Consider the following 21,582-nt stretch of genomic DNA (forward strand, 5'->3'; position numbering starts at 1 on the left):
TCCCTCACAAATGCTACGTTCACCCTCTGGCTCTATGCTACACTCTCTAACCCAGATCTTCAATCTCTCCCTCTCTTCTGGCATCTTCCCCAACTCTCTAAAACGTGCAATTGTCAGACCCATATTTAAAAAGCCCTCATTGGACCCATCCAGTCTTAACAAGCTACGCCCCATCTCCTTGCTCCCCTTCTTATCCAAACTCCTCGAATGTCTGGTCTATAACCGACTGAGCGTCCACCTCGCTGATAATAGCCTTCTTGATCCCCTTCGGTTTGGATTTTGTCCTCAACACTCCACAGAAACTGCTCTCCTAAAACTAACAAACAATCTACTAACGGCCAAAACCAATCGACACTATTCTGTACTCCTACTCCTGGACCTCTCTGCTGCCTTTGATACAGTTGACCACCCCCTCCTCAAAAAAAAACTCCACGCCTTTGGTCTCCGTGACTGTACTCTTCGCTGGTTCTCTTCCTACTTATCCAACCACACCTTTAGCGTTTATTACAACTCTACTTCCTCCTCTCCTCTTCCTTTCCATGTTGGGGTCCCCCAGGGTTCTGTTCTTGGACCTCTCCTATTTTCAATCTACACCGCCTCCCTGGGTCAACTGATGTCTTCCAATACCACCTCTACGCTGAAGACACCCAAATCTATTTCTCTACCCCTCAGCTCACTCCCTCTGTCTCCTCACCTATCAATAATTTACTATCAGATATATTAGTCTGGATGTCACACCACTTCCTCAAACTCAATCTATCCAAAACCGAACTTATAATGTTTCCTCCCCCATATGCCCCTTCCCCTGATCTCTCTGTCAAAATCGATGGCACAACTATAAGCCCATCCCCACATGCTAAGGTTCTAGGTGTAGTCCTGGACTCTGAACTCTCCTTCAAGCAACACATCCAATCACTGTCCAAATCCTGCCGCCTCAACCTCCCCAACATCTCCAAAATACGCCCCTTTCTAACCAATGACACAACAAAGCTCTTAATTCACTCGCTGGTCATCTCTCGCCTCGACTACTGCAACTCCCTTCTCATTGGCTTACCTCTAGATAGTCTATCACCTCTTCAATCCATCATGAATGCTGCTGCCAGACTCATCCACTTTACCAATCGCTCTGTGTCTGCCACTCCTCTCTGTCAATCCCTCCACTGGCTTCCGCTCGGCCAAAGAATTAAATTCAAAATACTAACAACTACGTACAAAGCCATCCACAATGTTGCCCCTAGCTACATCACTAGCTTAGTCTCTAAATACCAACCTACTCGTTCTCTTCGTTCCTCTCAAGACCTCCTGCTCTCTAGCTCCCTCGTCACCTCCTCCCATGCTCGCCTCCAGGACTTTTCCAAAGCCTCTCCTATCCTATGGAATGCCCTACCCCAATCTGTCCGCTTATCTCCTACTTTATTAGCTTTTAGACAATCCCTGAAAACCCTTCTCTTCAGAGAAGCCTACCCTACCCACACCTAACAACTGTATTTTCAATTTTTCCATCAGCTCATCCCCCACAGTTATTACCTTTTTGTTTCCACTTGACCCTCCCTTCTAGATTGTAAGCTCTAACGAGCAGGGACCTCTGATCCCTCCTGTATTGATTTGTATTGTAAGTGTACTGTCTACCCTCATGTTGTAAAGCGCTGCGCAAACTGTTGGCGCTATATAAATCCTGTATAATAATAATAATAATGTTGTGTGCACAAAATATACCACTACACACTATATAACCAATGCCTGTGTCACATCAAAATATATCAACATTGATCTTTAAGTGATACTCCAAAACAACACCCCACCTTCAATATTAATAGTTTTAAATCCAGTAATGAATAATATAAAATAATGAAATAAATGTCCAGTGTTTCTGCTGGATTAAATGTCCCAGTTGTTTGTTACTAGTGGATAAAGAAATATAAAGTCCCAGTGATACTCTTCAGTGGGTATGAAAATAGGACTCCCAGTGCAACTCTCCAGTGTGGATAAACTACTTCCGTGTGCTTCTATCCCCGTCCATGGTTCCGTGCAGCTAAATCCCCAATATTGTGACAGCCCCACCACCATATGGATTGGCCACTCACCAGATAAAGGTGTCAACACGCCTTTAGTTCATTAATGGGATAACCACTCCACTCAGGGTCTTTGCCTATGCTTTTCCCAGTAGTATCGGTACAAGGGATATTCATCCTCATTTTATATTATTCATTATTGGATTTAAAACTATTAATATTAAAGATGGGGTGTTGTTTTGGCGTATCACTTAAAGATCAATGTTGATATATTTTGATGTGACACAGGCATTGGTTATATAGTGTGTAGTGGTATATTTTGTGCACACAACATATATATATAATTTTTTTTTAGGGTTTCTACCCCACATATATATTCACTGTCACAAAAAAGAGTGGTGTTAGTTAATTAATTTAATATAACATAGGGGTTAGTGCAGTTGACACTTTTCTGTTTTTATTACTGGCTGTGTGTTGAGTTATTTTGAGGGGACAGCAAATTTACACTGTTATACAAGCTGTACACTCGCTACTTTGTAGCAAAGTGTTATTTCTTCAGTGTTGTCAAATGAAAAGATATAATAAAATATTTACAAACATGTGAAGGGTGTACTCACTTTTGTGAGATACTATATATACATCTTTTTTACACAGGATAGGTAGGAGCAGGTAGGAGCAGGGGGGAAGGAAAATGTTCGAGACTATTTAGATTTAGGCTCAAATTCTAATTTGATGCTTAAAGCTGATCTCTAGACAAACAGCTAAATACAGTGCCTTACAAAAGTATTCACTCCCTTGTCTTTTTACCTATTTTGTTACATTACAGCCTTTAGTTCAATTTTTTTTATATGAATTATATTTGATGGATCAGATCACAATAGTCTAAGTTGGTGAAGTAAAATTAGAAAAATATATACATAAAACTATTTTTCAGGAATAAAAAAATGATAATTGGCATGTGCGATGTATTCACCCTCTTTGTTATGAAGCCCATAAAAAGCTCTAGTGCAACCAATTATCTTCAGAAGTCACATAATTAGTGAAATGATGTCCACCTGTGTGCAATCTAAGTGTCACATGATCTGTCATTACATATACACACCTTTTTGAAAGGCCCCAGAGGCTGCAACACCTAAGCAAGAGGCACCACTAACCAAACACTGCCATGAAGACCAAGGAACTCTCCAAACAAGTAAGGGACAATGTTGTTGAGAAATACAAGTCAGGGTTAGGTTATAAAAAAAATATCCAAATCGATTTTAAATGATAAGATAGCTTTGTTTGACAAAATATGGGACCCTTGGATTAACTACCTCTCGGCTACATAATGAGATGGGAGTGGCTCGGGAGTAATTTTCTCCAGGGCCAGAGTACACCCCCCTCCACAATCCTCTACTCTTCTTTCTATCATTCCTTTCCTCTTTCTCTTTTCTTTCAACCAGAATTTACTTCTAAGGGCCCATGGACCAATTAAGGCCCCTGGGTCCACTTGGAAGTTAAACAAGTTGGTTACACTTAGTGGAGGTGACAGAGGGAGATGGGGTTCCCCCCCACGGTTCCCTGTGCTACTTGTTGGAGCACTCCCGTGCACCACCTAGAGGAGGCATTTCCTTTTTATTTTCTTTATTTAAATTTTTTCGGTTTAGGTCTGACCTTACTATATAAACCTAAAATAAGGACAAGGATACACAAAACCTCACATAAATACAAGGAAATTTGTGATGTAACCGACTCATAACCGATTTGTCACCTGTACCATTACTTCGTACTAAGATGGTAAATGTCGATATTGTACTTATTAAAAATTTTCTGAATAAAAATAATGGAAAAGAAAAAATATCCAAATCTTTGATGATCCCTAGGAGCACTATCAAATCTATCATAACCAAATGGAAAGAACATGGCACAACAGCAAACCTGCCAAGAGACGGCCGCACACCAAAACTCACAGACTGGGCAAGGAGGGCATTAATCAGAGAGGCAGCACAGAGACCTAAGGTAACCCTGGAGGAGCTGCAGCGTTCCACAGCAGAGACTGGAGTAAATGTACATAGGACGACAATAAGCCGTACGCTCCATAGAGTTGGGCTTTATGGCAAAGTGGCCAGAAGAAAGCCTTTGCTTTCAGTGAAAAACAAAATGGCATGTTTTGAGTTTGCGAAAAGGCATGTGGGAGACTCCCAAAATGTATGGAGGAAGGTGCTCTGGTCTGATGAGACTAAAATTGAACTTTTTGGCCATCAAAGAAAACACTATTTCTGGCGCAAACCCAACACATCACATCACCCAAAGAACACCATCCCCACAGTGAAACATGGTGGTGGCAGCATCATGCTGTGGGGATGTTTTTCAGCAGTCGGGACTGGGAAACTGGTCGGGGTTGAGGGAAAGATGGATGGTGCTAAATACAGGCATATTCTTGAGCAAAACCTGTACCACCTGTGTGTGATTTGAGGCTAGGATGGAGGCTCACCTTCCAGCAGGACAATGACCCCAAACACACCGCAAAAGCAACACTTGAGTGGTTTAAGGGGAAACATGTAAATGTGTTGGAATGGCCTAGTCAAAGCCCAGACCTCAGTCCAATAGAAAATCTGTGGTCAGACTTAAAGATTGCTGTTCACAAGCACAAACCATCCAACTTGAAGGAGCAGGAGCAGTTTTGCAAGGAGGAATGGGCAAAAATCCCAGTGGTAAGATGTAGCAAGCTCATAGAGACTTAACAAAGCGACTTGGAGATGTGATAGCCGAAAAAGGTGGCTCTACAAAGTATTGACTTTAGGGGGGTGAATAGTTATGCACATTGACTTTTTCTGTTATTTTGTCCTATATGTTGTTTGTTTCACAATAAAAAAAAACATCTTCAAAGTTGTAGGCATGTTCTGTAAATTAAATGATGCAAATCCTCAAACAATCTATGTTAATTCCAGGTTGTGAGGCAACAAAACACAGAAAATGCCAAGGGGGTGAATACTTTTGCAAGGCACTGTAGAAATATGAGAGCTGTTTTTGCTGGCAAAGGATTTTTTGTTTCTGTTTATCCACTTCTGAGATATATAACACGACACAGCCCTGTCTAGCATGGAAAGAGACCTGCCCTTTTTCTGCTGCAGTTTCATTTTCATTTACAGGTCCCCACCTGAAAGATGAAGCAGCAGACTGATGAGCTCCTCTCTCTGTCACTATGCTCTCTCTTCTTGTCAGCATGCTCTTTGCTCTGCAGAACACTGGCCTGGCCCTTTGTGCCGCTTTTTCTTCCCCCACTCTAAGCTTTGCTGTACAGACTGTGCTGTAAACTGCAAGAGGCTTTTATCAACTCACATTCGGGTACTTATACAGCTTTAATTTAAAAAAAAAAAGAAATATAATGATATATTAATGATTATAGAGATGCATTGAGCTTTTTATATCCATCTGGTGTTCAGCTTTAAAATGATAAAGAATTAATAAACAAAACTGTAAAACAGTTCTTTGGAAAAGTAAACGAGTTGTTAGATTGTTCTTTGTAGCTCTTCTCCTTCATTCTGTACTAAGAATTGTAAAGGTTACAAGAGAAATATGGCCAAAGCTTTTTTAGCTATACTTCTTTTCTGGGTCATATGAGTGCATATGTTTCTGCAGTTCTGGGACCCAGATTCAGCCAACAGCTTTCTAAAGCCCACTTTAAGGTCAAGATCCACCCAGATGCCTGACCGGCAGCCTGGGCCAGCCATTTCCACCCTCCTCCACAGCCTGGAATTTCTTCAGTATGAATGAGCTTGGATGTGCTTGGTACTTTGAGAAAGGTGAAGGAGGTTGGTAAACATCAGAGGCATGTTTAAAATTCTCTCATTTGCCATCCTGAATGAGAATGGCAGGAGGTCAGGACACCAGTATAACTGGTGAGGGCAGAGCGACAGCAGGAGGAAGTTGCACAAGGGCAGGGGGGAGAGTGGCACTGCAGGAGGGCACATGATCAGCCCTCCTGAGCAAGCAGGCACATGGGGTAGAGCCCAGGGAAGGAGGTGGGCACAGCAGAAGGCACATGGAAGGAGGAGCTGGACAGCCGCAGTGTAGGAGGGGGGGTTAGTCACATTTGTTATGAATGGTTGTGATCATTAGCTATTCATTAGGCAACATAGTCTATAGCAGACATGTCCAAAATCCAGTCCGCGGGCCAATCGCGGCCCCCATTCTGGTTTAATATGGCCCCCCTGGTGATTTGTATATACATATCTTTTGTGGTCCCCTAGGGCCACAAAAGATATATATCATATTTATTGGCGCTGCCTCGGAGGGGGCAGGACAAGTGCCATCAGATTAAGTACAGGAGAATCTGGTGAGGCTGCATTCATGGCAATGGTGAGGCTGCAGATGGGCACTGATTAGGCTGCATTGATAGGCACTGACCCTTATTTTGCTTCACAGTTCTTTATTTAAAATTTACGTTTTTTCCTGAAACTTCCATCTTAAAGTGAAGGTGCGTGTTATACACCGATAAATACGGTATAGCCAAATAACACGCCCAAGCTCATCCTTAGTCCTGAGCGATGCTCGGGGATTCGTTGGGGTCACAAAATATATATATATATATATATATATATATATATATATATATATATATATATATATATATATATATATATATATATATATATATATATATATATATATATATATATATATCCAAATAACACGCCCAAGTTCATCTCTTCACCACACACAGCCACAAAGGCAAGAGAATTCTTATTGGGCAGTGTATTAGTGCTCGGACAAACACACTTAGACCGAATTTTAATGGTTCAAAGACTGTCAGGCAAAATGATCGGCCCTCACGCATGTTCACTTCATCAAATGTGGCCCTCTTTGAAAAAAGTTTGGACACCCCTGGTCTATAGGATCATACTTTGCTAAAAGCTAAAAATTAAGCAGCGGTCTAAGGGACCATATTCTGCTATAAGTTCATGGTTATTGAGGCAGAAGGGCCTGCAGCCAATTTAGCGCATATTGAGCTGGCCAGCTGTAAGCAGTTCTGTTCCACTGTATACCTTAGATTGGTGGCAGTGAAATGGTTAAATAAATGGTAAACAGTCTATCTTTCAAAAATAACAGTTTGGACATATACATCAACACTGTGACAATATACAGTCATGTGATATCCTTTAGCATGATTTTGCTGGTGTGTAATATTAGGTAAATTGTTCAACAGTTTGCACGGTTTACTTTCTTTGGTATTAATATATAAAATCTGATCTCTTCCAATCTTTTGGGCTTTGAGTGGATTCCCTGAAATGTTAAAGTGGATGTAAACCCAATGTCATCCTTTTTAAACTACTGCCATAGGGGTTATCTATAAGGATATACATGCCTCCTGCATTATCTTTACCTGTCAAATGTCTCCCCTCTGTCTGTTATGAGACCCAAAAAACTGCAGATTCTGTGGGTGGGTCTGTTGTCTGGAGCTCGGTGGGTGGAGTCGTGATGTCAGTAGACTCCCCGCCCACCTCTACACTCCCCTTGTCAATATGCATTTTCTCCTGTGTATTTCTTACACTGAACATCTGCTATGATCTCTAACATCCAGTGAAAAGACAGGAAAGTAACCACATGACTTCAGCATGCCAAATCATGCTGAGTTGTGGAACAGCCAATCCTTGCAGAGCTGCTGAAGAAAGGAGTGGGGGTGGGAATTAAAAAATAATGCATGTCTTAGGCTAGTGCAGGAGATATGTAAATCATCTGTCACTCACAGCAAGGGGGAGGATTTGACAAAGTTTTTCTCTGTCTGTCAAATTTTATCTCACTGAACAATAAAAGAGGATTGCTCAGAGCTGGATTAACTCTTTGTGGCAAGACTGGGCTCAAATGATAGGAAATCTTATACTCTACATTATGAGATCAAAAAAAAAAAAATATATATTTCGGGTTTACATCCATTTTAAGCTTGCCAGCCCTTTATTCATTACAGTATTATATACTATACATTTACATCAGTCCCTGCTCTCAAGATACTTACAGAAGTTACTTATCTCACATGTATATACTGTAGTATACATGCTTATTAAGGCTAATTTAGACAGGAGCCAATACCAGCATGTCTTTGGAGTGTGGGACAAAACTGGAGGACCCTGAGATAACCCAAGCAAGCACACAGAGACCATGCAAACTATGCAGCTGGTGCCCTGTAGAGAATTCAAACCGAGAGCCCCAGTACTGCAAAGCAGAAGTGCTAACCACTAAGCAACTGATTTTTCAGTTTCTTGTAATACTTTTGATGCAATGCTATAAATGCCTGTGACTTTCCTATTTGCCAGTGATCTCAGTGAACAAAAGGTAATAACTGTGAGGGATGAGCTGATTATTATGTATTTGCTAGAAAAAGGTCCTATTTGTATTCCTCCCATATTTACTTTATCTCAGTTCTATCAGTGATGATGTATCCATGGACAATCTTGGGCATATACAGTATACTCAAAGCTGAAATTTCTTTGTGGTTTCATGGACCTTTTGAAAGTGATAACTTGTTTTTCCATATTTGTTTCAATCTTTAATCCCTTTACAGATGTTGTTGTAATATTGTTTCTCATCTTTCCTGGCAGCTATTTGAAATTCACTATTCTTTTACAAGATTTTTATCTTTATAGATTTTGGCTTCTCTTTTGTGCAATTTTTATTTAATTTTCTATCATCTACTTTGATTTCTTGGTATTTTTTATTTTTTGTCCTAGTTTTATCTGTTTCATCCTGGACATTTTCTTTCAATTCACAATTCATCTGGTTCTCTATCATTTATGTTTAGAATCTGACATTTGTTCTGAACATTTAAAAGATAGCTGTTACGTTCCTCGGGTTGTATCTTCTAAGACTGATAGATTTGTTGCTTTTTTTGTATTTTGCTTGTATGTTAAAAGTTTTTGATCTGTTCCACAATCTGCTCCAGCCCAAGTTTTTGCTAAAAAAATTGGGCTCTTCCATTGTCTGGCACAGGGAGTATAGTCTATTTGATTTGCCTCGTCTGGTAAGTTCCAGGCCTATAGATGTTAAAAAATCTTACAGTACTGGTACTGGTAATCTTACAGTATTAATTTGCAGCAAGGAATCTGGCGAATGTTGGATGGAATCCCTTAAATTTCATTCATTTAATAAATTTTACTGAATTACTGTTAAAACTAACATTCATTGGTTGGAGGCTAAGTTTTTTAACTTGTGCTGTATATAGCCAAAATTGTGTTTTGGGACCTGTTAGGAGTGCGAGATTAAAACATCAAAGTTACAACACAATTTAAATACAATCCATAATGAATAGTATACCCACCAAAATGCTTAACAAAATGCTTTAAAAAAACTCTTTGCTCTTTTGTTTACGCACATGTGAACATTTTTTTTTTCCATGCAAAAGTAAACTTTTTTTGCTGTTCTAAAACCCCGATGTTTATCTTTAATATGACTATTACTTTTGTGGAAAACTGCAAAAATAAGAATGTTTCTGTCTGGAAAGACCCCTGCCTATGGGAAAGTGAACTAAGAAAAGCAAAGAAATCTTTTAACTTCTGACCTCAGTTTCCTGTGTCTAATCTGAGAGTTTGAACCCCCGACTGCTAGTAGCCTGCAATGAATTATTATTATCTCTTGAGACCTTGGAGCATCTACCTTCTGTTCACCAGATCCCAGCAAATGATAGAATTTTATTCTTTCCATCTCAGATATCGACCTTTGATGCTATGTTGACCATTAATTGAAAGAAGAATAATGGGGAGACTCAGTACAGATAACAGTTATGTAAATAAATGCCAAGGTTCCCATCCAGAACAAAAGATTAATAAATGAATGTAAATGCACTGGCATTAAAGCACAGCTGGATCTTCCTTGTGAGTCATGCCTATTAAAGCCAAATTAGAGAAAAGTGCAGCCATTTAGCTACAAATCCAATTCTTGCTTTCTAATTTTAGTGCAGATTACAGAACAAAATGCAAAACCTAATTGGCTGCTACAGATAACTCATCAATTTTCCTCACTATAGTTTAAAGTTACACTGAGTACCTGACATTCCTCCATGGTTTTCCGCCATTTTATTTACATACTAGTTAGGAGCTTTCACTGTAAATGTTTCAAAGTAACTTTATTAAGAATGTACAAACATGTTGCATACACATACTGGAGCAGCTCAGTGACTGCGCAAATACACCAAGGGGTGTTTCTAATAAATGAATGGTTTGGAAGCCAGAAAATTAAGCCATTTTACTGCAAGCAAAATTATTTAATATCAGAGGTGCAAATGTAAGTATGATACCACTGTTTCTATTGATACCCTTCTTATAGGATGCAAGTTACAAAAGCCAGTATACAGGCATACTATCACAGAGGTGCCATGTATAACATGCAGTACATTGCCAGGGCATATTAAAAGGGAAACATGTTATTAGGGATATTATCTGTAACACCCATATATAATAGCAGGGACACATTTTTTGGGGGGCATTCATTTTCAGGGACATTTTCTGTGAACAACAGTGTAACTTTGCCTATAGCCAATCATGTGGTTGCTATAGGGTGATGGGGTAGAGGACCTGCTGAAGGATGCAAGGGGTTTGTAAACAAAATAACCCCCCTGATTTATTATTCACTCCTTCCTTTCCTTCTTGCTGTAAAATAAAATGTAAAAACTAGTTTTGAACAGAAAGAATTACTTTCTGTGCATCAATCCACCCATATCAGCCTAGTTGCAGCCAAAAGAAGGGGTGAGGGTCATCAGTGCAGAGCAAATGATCAGTGTGGACCTTTTGGCCATTCAAGCAGTTTTACCAAATAGGCATGTGGATGATGTGACTGTAATCAGTTTAAGATTGGCCACCAATTATAATGTCATCAGGGGTGTTAAATATGTACAATATATAGCCATTCATTTTTATGGTGTTTATATGGTAACTGGCACCTGTACAACGTCGTTATCAGGGAATGTGCTATTTATTGAGGGAATGTGCTATTTTGGCCACTAATGCAAAATAATGGCAGGTACCACTGGGAGAACACTAATGGAACAGGGAGGTGGTCTCAATCTGAATGGGCAGTGGAAAACTGGAAAGCAGCAATCTCAGGCTGAGGACTTGGTGGACCTAGCAGAAGATTGTAGGCGAAATGCCAGGTAAATATGGTATGTATACATTTTTAAATGTGTTTGCATGTATCTCTAATTACAATTCAATTATTATTTGGAAATACCAAGTTGAACTCACCACATCACATACTTAATTTATTAGATTTCATATGACATTATCATATTAAATGAACTGTGTTTCATTATAAACACACCCATGGGCAGCACTAATTCTACTTACTGAGCCTTAACAACACATTAATTAGCAAAATGACGTCACTAGAGTACAAATTGAAAGACATTAGGTTTTTTGTACATGAATCCAAAAAAAACTCAGTTTTCTGGGTGAATGAAGGACACACAATAGCTTAAAAATTCACTGGGTGAAGCTTGTCATGTAAAAAAAAAAAAAAGACATTTACCCCAAAGTTATTTTCTCCTTTGTATTATGTTATTTGCACAGTATATACTAAATATGTAAAGTTTTGGTACAAGCCCTGGGCCTAAATTATAGCAGTATTTTTGGCTATTGCATGGAATAAATATATTCCATATAATAAGCAGTATAACAAAATCTGTAACTTGTCTTCAATTACATGTATTCCCAATCAATCTAAACCATATTTATATCATACCTTTTTGGGTGATTGTGTGCCTGATCCATTGGACCTACATGGGGAAATGTCCTGCCATACGTGGGTAAAGTAATAGCTGTAGAACCTGAAACAGTAAAATACGACTCTATTAAGAAAAACATAGTCCACACTACAATTTACATCAGGGCATCATAAACCATTTATTCAATGGATAGCCACAGGCTGCATATTTCTGATTAGTTAAACCTACAGATATTCTTGAAATACCATTCATATTTTAACATGCCCTTCTTTTATATTTGTTATTGTATTAAAGAGGGGAGGGGTCCAGAAAAGTAATGGTAGAGTCATCATTCATTTATCTGCTAATTGTCAATCTGTATGGGTTTTCTGGACTGCACATGGGAGTTCTCCTACTGACAAAGACATTTTGTTCAATTCCACATCATCTCATCTTAAAAGTAGAACTTTAAAGCGGAGGTCCGCCGAAATTTTCTCTTTTAAAAGTCAGCAGCTACAAATACTGTAGCTGCTGACTTTTAAAAAATGGACACTTACCTGTCCAGGGCGCCTGCAATGTCAGCACCCGAAGCCGATCTGTCACTCGGCTCTCGGGTGCTCCCACCGCCATCTCCCGCGGGAGTCTATGCCTGGAAGTGGGTGCAAATACCTGTATTATACAGGTATCTGCACCCCCCTCCCCCCTGAAAGGTGACAAATGTGACACCGGAGAGGGGGAAGGTTCCGAAAAGCGGAGGTTCAATTTTTGTGTGAACCTCCGCTTTAACAGGTAAATGCCCCACTATTTTTTACTCTCAGTTTTGCTGTTGATTTGTTGTGATAGCCCTTGGCTACTCTGCAAGTTGAGAGACATAGGGGGATCCGTGGAAAGTTGTTTTTTCCACCAGTACCTATCATTTGTTTTCACATGGGCAATCTGTGGCAAAATTGGGACATAGGTCCTGTTGCTATGGCAACAGTGGATCTGTTTGTGTGTGTTGGCTCACTACAGTGTCTTAACATGTTCTGCCATCAGTTGCATGCATGGAATCCTCTGGGCCATATTTTTTTTTCCTTTTTTTGCTGAGAGGAAGAAATAAAGGAACAGCCCGGCAGGCATGCAACCTGGCAGGCCATAAGGGGGGGGGAGGACGAGAGAGCGGCCCCTCCTGTACCATACCAGGCCCCATGCCCTCAACATGGGGGGGGGGTGCTTTGGGGCAGGGGGAAAAGGGAAAAATATTTTGTCACCTCTGGGTTCACAGCTGTCATTTCCAAGCAGTGCTGGCTGGTGAAAATGATTAAGCACAATCTGTGTTTGATCAGCTTCTGCAGGGTCCATAGGTGGACCTGTTAGGAATCGGTCCTAATAGGACTTGTTATTTCTACTGGGCTACTACATAGGGGGCATAAGGGGCTATTAGCTCCCTATGTGATAGCAATAAAGTATATTATATATATATAATAATATAAATATAAATATTATAAATAATATAATAATGTTAAACTTTTTAACTGAAAAAATGTGTTTCAACTGTCATCTGCCTTAAAAAAAAAATGCAGCTTCCAGTATTTTATTCTCCAGGGTCTCTGCTTTCAGAAAATATATATTTTTGGGGACGGTTAACAAATCTTTAGGCCTAAAATGTGCATTTTAACATGTGTAAAAAAATGGCTTTGGTAGACAAATGGTCAATCTATAGTGATGTTACTAATGATATTTTAGGATACTACTTTTTTTGTTTTTCTTAGATGTACAGTATGTGTGCATGTGATATGTTCATAAATTTGTATTGAAGTTCGAAAACCTTGCAGTACACAGTATTTACTGTAAACAGAAGCTACTTGCTAGGCATAGCACACACTGCTTCCGGATTAATATTAAAGCATCGATTGTGCTTTACTACTACGACCAAGTCTATCAGCTTGCTCAAATCATGATACACTCATTGGCTTATTCTGTTTTGAATATTGATTTTGAAGATGTTGAATCCACAAATCTTAACAGAAAATATTTTCTTGTTCAAATATTTTATTGAACAGAAAATATTTTCATTAAAAAATATGCCACAACAAGTAAATAAAAATGTGAAAGCCACAAAGTTATTTTTAAACTCTTCAATCATGGGCATACACTGTACACACTTTCCTTTTCAATGCATTTTTGTTATGTAAAAAAATGCTAGCCAAGACTATAATGAAAGAATCACATTTTTGATCAAGCCTGAAGTAATGAAGTTTTTTTATAACAATTTGATTTAATGAGAAAACATCTAGATTCTTACTTTTTAAAAAGTGATGACTGGCTTTTTTTTTTTTCTTTCAAGAGTTTTTATTGATTATCAATGAAAAGTTAGTAACAATAGCAACGTCAAAACAATTACATAGTAAGGTAATCGTTTCAAGATAACAGGTACAAAGTAAAAGTTTGAGACATTTATCTCAGGACTAGATAGAGAATGTAGGGTTTGAAAGGAACTACAATACTGAATATACTTCGATTCCTACCAACGGTAGGGAGGATTTCTATGCATTGGGCTGGGTCTACTCTCCTTGGACCCACTATTGGGAACTGTCTGTGTCCAGGAGAGAGATCAGCATGTTCAGTGTTACAAGAAGTGTTAATAGGAATGTTCAACGGAGAGGGAGTAAGCCAGTATTCAGATACCAGGTGGTCCAGGGAGACCATTGAGTGTCGGAGGTTTGGATTTGTCCGGAACAGGACATCATCATCTGTTCGTATGTGCAGTGTAAATTGGTTAAGTCTATTACCTCAGCAATTATTGGGGATGTGTGGTCTTTCCAGTGTCTAGTTATTGTTAGTCTTGCCGCTAGTAGTATATTTATAATGGTGTTTTGAAGTTTAGGAGGGTATTCCTCAATGCCTGTAGAGAGGATTGCTAATGCTGGGTTTGGTGGTGTTTTGGTTTGAGTGATGTCAGAGATGATATTAAAGATCTCCAACCAGTATTGCAGAATGTTGGGGCAGTACCAGAGAACGTGCAGTATGTCACCCCGTAGCCCACATTTTCTCCAACATCTATCATTGCTATTCGGATTGAATTTGGAGATTTTAGCAGGGGTGATGTATCATCTCAATGTTATCTTGACAGTAATTTCCCACAGTGTGGAACATCTAGTGGCTCTCTGGGTGACCTTGCACGCCCTCTGCCACTGTAGTGGGGAGAAGGTTTGCTGTAAATCTGTTTCCCACTGCAAGTGTGGGGTAGATTTAATGTAAGTGGTCTTCTGTTGGAAGATATTGTAAAAAAGGGCGATACCCTTTTTCAGTGGTATACTAGATGTTAGAAAGGCCCATGCTGGAGTCAGTATAGTTTGAGAAGTATTTATTAGGTTTCTAAGGCAGTGTTTAATTTGCAGATATTTGTACAGGTCCTTTTGAGGTAGGTGGAATTCTTTTTGAATAGAAGGAAATGATTTGAGAGTACCTGAGTCATTTAGGTTATGTAGATGTGTTATTCCTTTTCTAGTCCAGGAAGTGAGGGAGACCTGGGCTATGAGGTGATGTAGTGCTAGGATAGGAACTTTTAGGATTATATTTGGTGTATGTTGTTGGGTGCATTGGAGTAATCTCACCCAAGATTTAATTGAGGCAATCATTGTAGGAGAGAAGTGGGACGGTATTTTTGCTCCCAGTTGCGTGCTGTAAAGCCATAGGTTTAAGGGGTCGTGAGGGCTTTACTCCTTCTCAATAGATCTCCATAGCGTGGACAGAGGTGACAAGAACCACTCTTTTAGTCGGGTCAGTATCGAGGCAGAATAGTAGTCCTGAAAATCTATGTTTCCTACACCGCCGGACATTCTATGTTTTATCAGTTTGGCATGGGAGCACCTGGATCTTTTTCCATTCCAAACAAACTTTAATAGCAGGGATTGTAGGGACCTAAAAGTAGCTGGTTGGGATTGGTATGGGGAGAGATCTGAAGAGATATATTATTTGTGGAAGTTGAATCATTTTAAATGCGGTGAGTTTTCCCCACCAAGAAAATTCAAATTTGGCCGTTTTTTGGAGATCATTTTGAATTTTGGACCGCAGGGGAATGTAATTATGTTGAAAAAGGAGTTTGTTGGATCTTGTGAGTTGAATGCCTAAGTAAGTGATGCTGGAGTCTGCCCATATGTAGGGGAATTGGTTTTGTAAGAGGATTCTGGTTATCGCATCTATGCCGAGATCTAATATTTGAGATTTTGTTGTGTTCACCTTGTAGTAGGATATTTTGCTAAACCAGTTTAATGTTTTTTGGACTTCAGGGAGGGAAGAGGTTGGTTGTGTTAGGATTAATATTACATCGTCTGCAAATAGACTAATTTTATGTGTTTGATGACCAATGTTAATGCCAGTTATTTTGGGATTAGATCTTATGTGCTCAGCTAAAGGTTCCATTATTAGGTTGAAAATGAGTGGGGATAGTGGGCAGCCCTGTCTCGTGCTGTTTGTAATGTTGAACGGAGTGGATAGAAGGTTGGACGTGTACACTCGGGCCGTTGGGTTTGTATAAAGGGCAAGTATGGCCTGGAGGATTCTGCCTTGAAAACCAAATTTTTGTAGTGTTAGGGATAGATAACCAGAGTTGACTCTATCGAACGCCTTCTCTGCGTCCAAAGATAGGAGCAGAGAAGGCGTTCCAGATGAGTTTGTATGGTGAATAATGTTGATTAGTCTTCTAGTTGCATCAGAGGTCTGCCGGCCTTTAGTAAATCCTGTTTGATCCCTGTGTATGAGTGATGGCATTATGTCCACGAGTCTATTGGCTATCATTTTGGCATATATCTTAAGGTCAAGATTTAATAAAGATATGGGTCGAAAATTTTGGGGAGAGGTAGGTTCCTTCCCCGGCTTTGGTAAAGTTATTACTAGGGCAGATAACATTTCTTCTGGAAAATATGAGGATAATGCTGCGTGATTGTATAGATCAGGTAGGTGAGGGGACGGAATGGAATGGAAGGATTTAAAATATTCTCCGGTGAAGCCGTCTGGGCCCGGGGATTTAGAGTTTGGGAGTTGCTGAATAGTTTTTTGAATTTCCTCTACTGAAAAAGGTAAGTTTAGTTTCATGAGGTGATCAGATGTTAAGGATGGAAGCTGAATGTGGTCTAGAAATGATTTAATCTCTCTTTGATCTGGTTGGTGGGTGTTATCGTCAACTTCGAGATTGTAAAGCCCACCATAGTAAGTGCTGAATGCATCCGCTATCGCTTGAGGATTTAGAAGTTTGTCATGGGTGTTTGGGTGAAATAGATGTGTTATTCTAGGTTTTATTCGGTGTCCTTTGATTTTATTTGCCATAGCTTTTCCCACCTTATTACTAGTCACATAAGATCTAGCTTTGAGTTTTCGTTGTGTCCTTTCGAAACTTTCGAGTAGTAGTGCCCTAAGTTCGTGTCTTAGTTTAAAAATCTGGGATTGCAATGCTGGTGATGGATGGGATTTGTTTTTTTGATCTGCAGCTGCAATAGATGCAGTTCTTGTATTTTCTGCATTTTTTTTTTGTTTTTTAAGGGTGGAACCCAACTGTATGAAGAAGCCCCTTATAAAGGATTTGTGAGCATTCCACAAAACCGCCGGGTCAGCCACAGATCCCATTTGTGGTGAAAAATTCTTCTAATTTTTGGGATAAGAAGGTAGCGTTGGACTGATTTTGGAGGAGGAAATTGTTCACCCTCCATAAGTAGGATTGTGGTTTGGAATTTTTGTTAGTAATTTGAACACTAATAGGCGCGTGGTCTGACCAGGTGATGGTGTGGATTCGGGAGGTGTGGATATTTTGTAGTAGCCACTTATCTACAAGAAACAGGTCTATGCGAGAGTAGGTGTTGTGACACAGGGAAAGGAACGTATAATCCCTCTCAGCCACATGACAGCACCTCCAAACATCATACAAGTCATTAGATGTTAGAAAAGAGGTCAGAGGGGATGCAAATCTTTTGGGACCTGAGGATGAGTCCATGTCATTGTCCGGTACTAAGTTGAAGTCCGTGCATATCAGCAAGTGTCCTTGCTGCACACTTTTGATTTTTTTCAGTGTGGCCTTGAGGAACGCCATTTGTCTCTGATTAGGAGCATATACAGTTGCAATGGTATATACAGTATTATCTATAGTGCACAATAGGATGACGTATCTTCCTTCTGGATCCAGAATACAGTCCTGTAGTTGGAAGTTGACAGTGTCTCTAATAGCTATTAGAACTCCCCTTTGTTTCTTAGAGTAGCATGTTTTGTAGATGTGAGGAAACAATTTGTTTTGGCAGTAGGGGGTTTTATCTTGGGCAAAGTACATTTCTTGTACGCATATGATATCACTGTTGTGGGCTAATGCTGTTTTCCATAATGATGCTCGTTTAGCTGGATGGTTCAAGCCTTTCACATTTATGGATAATATTTTGATATCCATATTTGTGGCAATGTGGGATTTGTGTTCTGTGGTAAAGACTTACGTGTCCCTGTTCAGGTGGCTGTCTGCTTGTGATGGAGCTGGATTGGGTGTCCGATGGTTGGTCCTTGGAGATCTTGGTATCAATGGATGATCTGGCATCACACAAGGTTACTGTTTGTGATCAACAAAACGTATAATACAGTTATTGCTTAATATATTGAAAGCAGTGAGGCTGAGGTAACGTCCCGCCTGAGAACTATAGTGTCAATGATGTGAACCAGGTAATTGTTATGAAGCGGCAGATATACAACTAAAAAAAGAATGAACAAATGGAAGGTAAAATAAAGAGAAAAGGGATTTTGCCAGTTTGGGCAAAATAAGAAAAAGGTCAGTGCGCAATTTTGATAACTGACCAGGGGTGGAGGCAATGTTCAATAGAGTTAACAAATCAAGTGTAACTTAGCAGGTAGTCAGACCAGGGATTTAGGTCGCTTTTCAGTGGCTCTTCGGAATTCCCGCTGTTGGCGACCTGGTGGCTGTGGACCAGCATTGTATGAGGTCTCATTTCTTGGGAGTTCAGGGATGATTCCCCATGTGTGTAGAAGTCGGAGGCCTTCCTTAGGGCTGAATACCGTGTGCGTTGTTCCGTTTTTGGTAATCACCACGGTGGCTGGATGGCGCCATTTGTAAGAGATCTTATGGTTATTAAGCGCTTTCGTAACGGTTTCATTTGCCTTCTCATGTTAAGGGTGTACTGAGAGAGATCTGCATAAAGGTGAATGCCCTGGTAAGGTGCTGGGAGATCAGGTGCAGATATGGCTTTTGCTAGAAGCTTTTCTTTAGTAGGGAAAAAGTGGATTTTCATCAGAATGTCCCTAGGCACGGATGCCTCAAGATGTTTAGGTTTAGGTATGCCATGTATGCGATCCACAATGCGTTCAATCTGCAATACCTCAGGGATCAATTTGTCAAACATGTCCGCTGCATATTTGGGCAAATCTGCAAGGAGAACCGTTTCAGGAACACCCCTAATTTTGACATTGTTTCCTCGCGAGCAGTCCTCTAGGTCTGCGAGTTTTGCTTTTATTCGATCATTGTCGTCAGCTTGATCTTGTATGCATCTATTAGGTCATTCACTGTCAGGGAGCATTCATCCATTTTATGTTCAATGTGTTGTACTCTCTCCCCCATGCCTTGCATTTCAGCTGTAAACTTGTGTATGAGTAGACAGATTGACCATGAGGGATGATTGAAGAGATAGAAGCATATCCTTCATAACTGTGTCCAGCACCGGTTGTCCGGATGTTGGAAAACTTGCTATGGATGTCTGTGTGGTGAGGCCTGCAGCATCCGTGTGGTGATTGCTACTCACTCCGCCTGAGGCCTGTGTGACAGGATCCAGCCTCATCCTCGCTTTGGCAGGGCTGTTGTTGAGCGGGCTGTGTGATGGTGAGTCCCGGGATGATAGTGGTATCACTTCGACATCCCAATCTCCATTGTGTTCGTCAGGAAGGTCAGTGTAAGATGATGAGGCCTGAGCAGCTGCGCCGCCGTCGCCATCTTGCCACGTCTCCCCGTCGGATGCCGGCATTGTGAAGAAGTCCGTGACCTTCTTTGGCTGTCTTACTTCCTTTCGTTTACGGGACAGCATGAGAGCAGGTTACGATCGTTGTTCGGAGCTCCGTATGGGCTCCGGTGGTGCCGTATCTATGGCTAAGTCGATGAATCCCCAGTCACTGACAGAGCTAACGGCTTAAGCGTCCATTGCAGTCGCGCGCAAGCCACGCCCCCCCGACTGGCTTTTTTAAGACAGAATAGATTGGATGTCTGGCTGAAATCTGTTACAGGTTCAGAGTCAGGGCCAATCAGATTTTAGTAGAATCCTTTCTGTTTCTTAAACCAATTAAATATACAATACTAAAACTGAAAAGCCAAAAAACGAAATTACAAAAAAAAACAAAAAATTAAAAAGCCAAGGTTTTTTGGAATGGTCTTTTGGAAAACAGAACTAATCCCTTTCTGTAAATATACCTCATTCTCAGTCACTATGAAATAAAAGTCATGTACATTCTTTATTAATTTGCTCAGTATCTAACCAGTTATAGATAATAGAACACCTTCTTTCTTTAACATACCATATGTAGGTTGCCCAGTTTGTGTGCTGAAGTATTCACATGCCTGTAAAGGATAAACCAACATTGCATATTAAATGTAAACCTTAAAGAGCCAGATCAGTTTTACCAAATTCAGTATCTCTTGCATCCTATGAACCTATAGTAATGAATGAAGAACTGGACAAATAGAATCGTGTATGTTAAGGAAGCATAATAAGAAAGCCAAGATATAATATTTTACAACTGTATAAATCTTATGTAATTTTCACAAATGTTTATTTTATGTGAAGTATGTGATGGATCAATTACAGATAGGTCTCACGATCTGCAGTAAGGTGGTTACATCACTATTTGAAACAACTCAGAACAAAAAAAAATAAGATTTTTGTACTCTCCGTAAAATCTTTTGAAGTCAGTTGAGGGACTCAGTAATTCTAAAACAGTCAAGATTATACTGACAAACACAGAAAGTTGAAAACTTGCAAAAAACAAAACATTTAAACCATCCCCCTTATAACCATCATGTCCCAGTTTTTATGAGCAGTACACTGGACCAATTACAGAGAGGGGCGGGACCTGTCTAGATGTTGACTTCAAGAAAAAGATTTTATGGTAAGTACAAAAATCGTACTTTCCTTATCACCCATTTAGGAAAGCTGAAACTCAGGAAATCTGAAAAAAAAGTCCAGATGTCCAAAAGCAGTCTAAATAAGAGGTGGGCAAAAGCCACTGAAAGGTCCAACATACTGTATGTGGAGATCATAGCACAAAGAGTATTTGTGTCTATTTATGATAGACTGATCCTCCGTGTATGACCTGGCTTGTCTGACTCTGCTCCAATCTTCTGCTTCCAGCCTGTATTCCACAGCTTACCTGCATCCGCTGTCCTGCATTCACAGCATACCTGCATTCGCTGTTCCTGCTACCTTCTGCTGCTCACCAATCCAGTCTGGTCCTGCTACTCATCAGCTACCGCGACCATCGGAGGACTTTGCAGGCACTCTTACCTCACCGTGCTCTCGCGCCCACTGTTGCAACTCCAGTGGTCCTTGACCCGGGCTGATCGAGAGGTCTCCCTCTACTCGTCAGGCTCTCCCAGGCGGTACGTAACACCTTCGCTTAAGAGCACATTTTAACGGACATAGCATGATCAAAAGAAAGGCCAGCCAGTCAAACGAAGGCTCATGCCTAGCATTTCTAACCACTGAATACAGGGAAAGAAAGGAGCAAGATAAAAATAACTTAGTTGATCAAACAACCAAACTCTTGACTAGATAGCCATGGGTATGAGAAATTTTATAGCGTAACAATTCCCATGTTAGGAAGGAATTAAACCACAAGGTTTGTAGAAGCTAAAGGTTACTAAACCCAAATCCTCCTAAAGGACAGGGC

General features: G+C 40.1%; 1 protein-coding gene across 2 annotated transcripts in view; it reads right to left on the bottom strand.

The window, feature by feature from the left end:
- Positions 1-21,582, bottom strand: part of LOC141106278 (sperm flagellar protein 1-like) — a 154,244-nt gene that overhangs the window by 61,351 nt on the left and 71,311 nt on the right. For both annotated transcript variants that reach the window (XM_073596919.1, XM_073596918.1), the window contains exons 4-5: positions 20,212-20,254; positions 11,721-11,805 (exon numbers count right to left, since the gene is read on the bottom strand). In XM_073596919.1, the coding sequence (XP_073453020.1) occupies positions 11,721-11,805; positions 20,212-20,254 (128 nt within the window). The remainder of the gene's footprint in view (positions 1-11,720; positions 11,806-20,211; positions 20,255-21,582) is intronic.

The sequence above is a fragment of the Aquarana catesbeiana genome, linkage group LG08, assembly GCF_042186555.1.
Source record: "Aquarana catesbeiana isolate 2022-GZ linkage group LG08, ASM4218655v1, whole genome shotgun sequence".
Taxonomy (NCBI): Eukaryota; Metazoa; Chordata; class Amphibia; order Anura; family Ranidae; genus Aquarana; species Aquarana catesbeiana.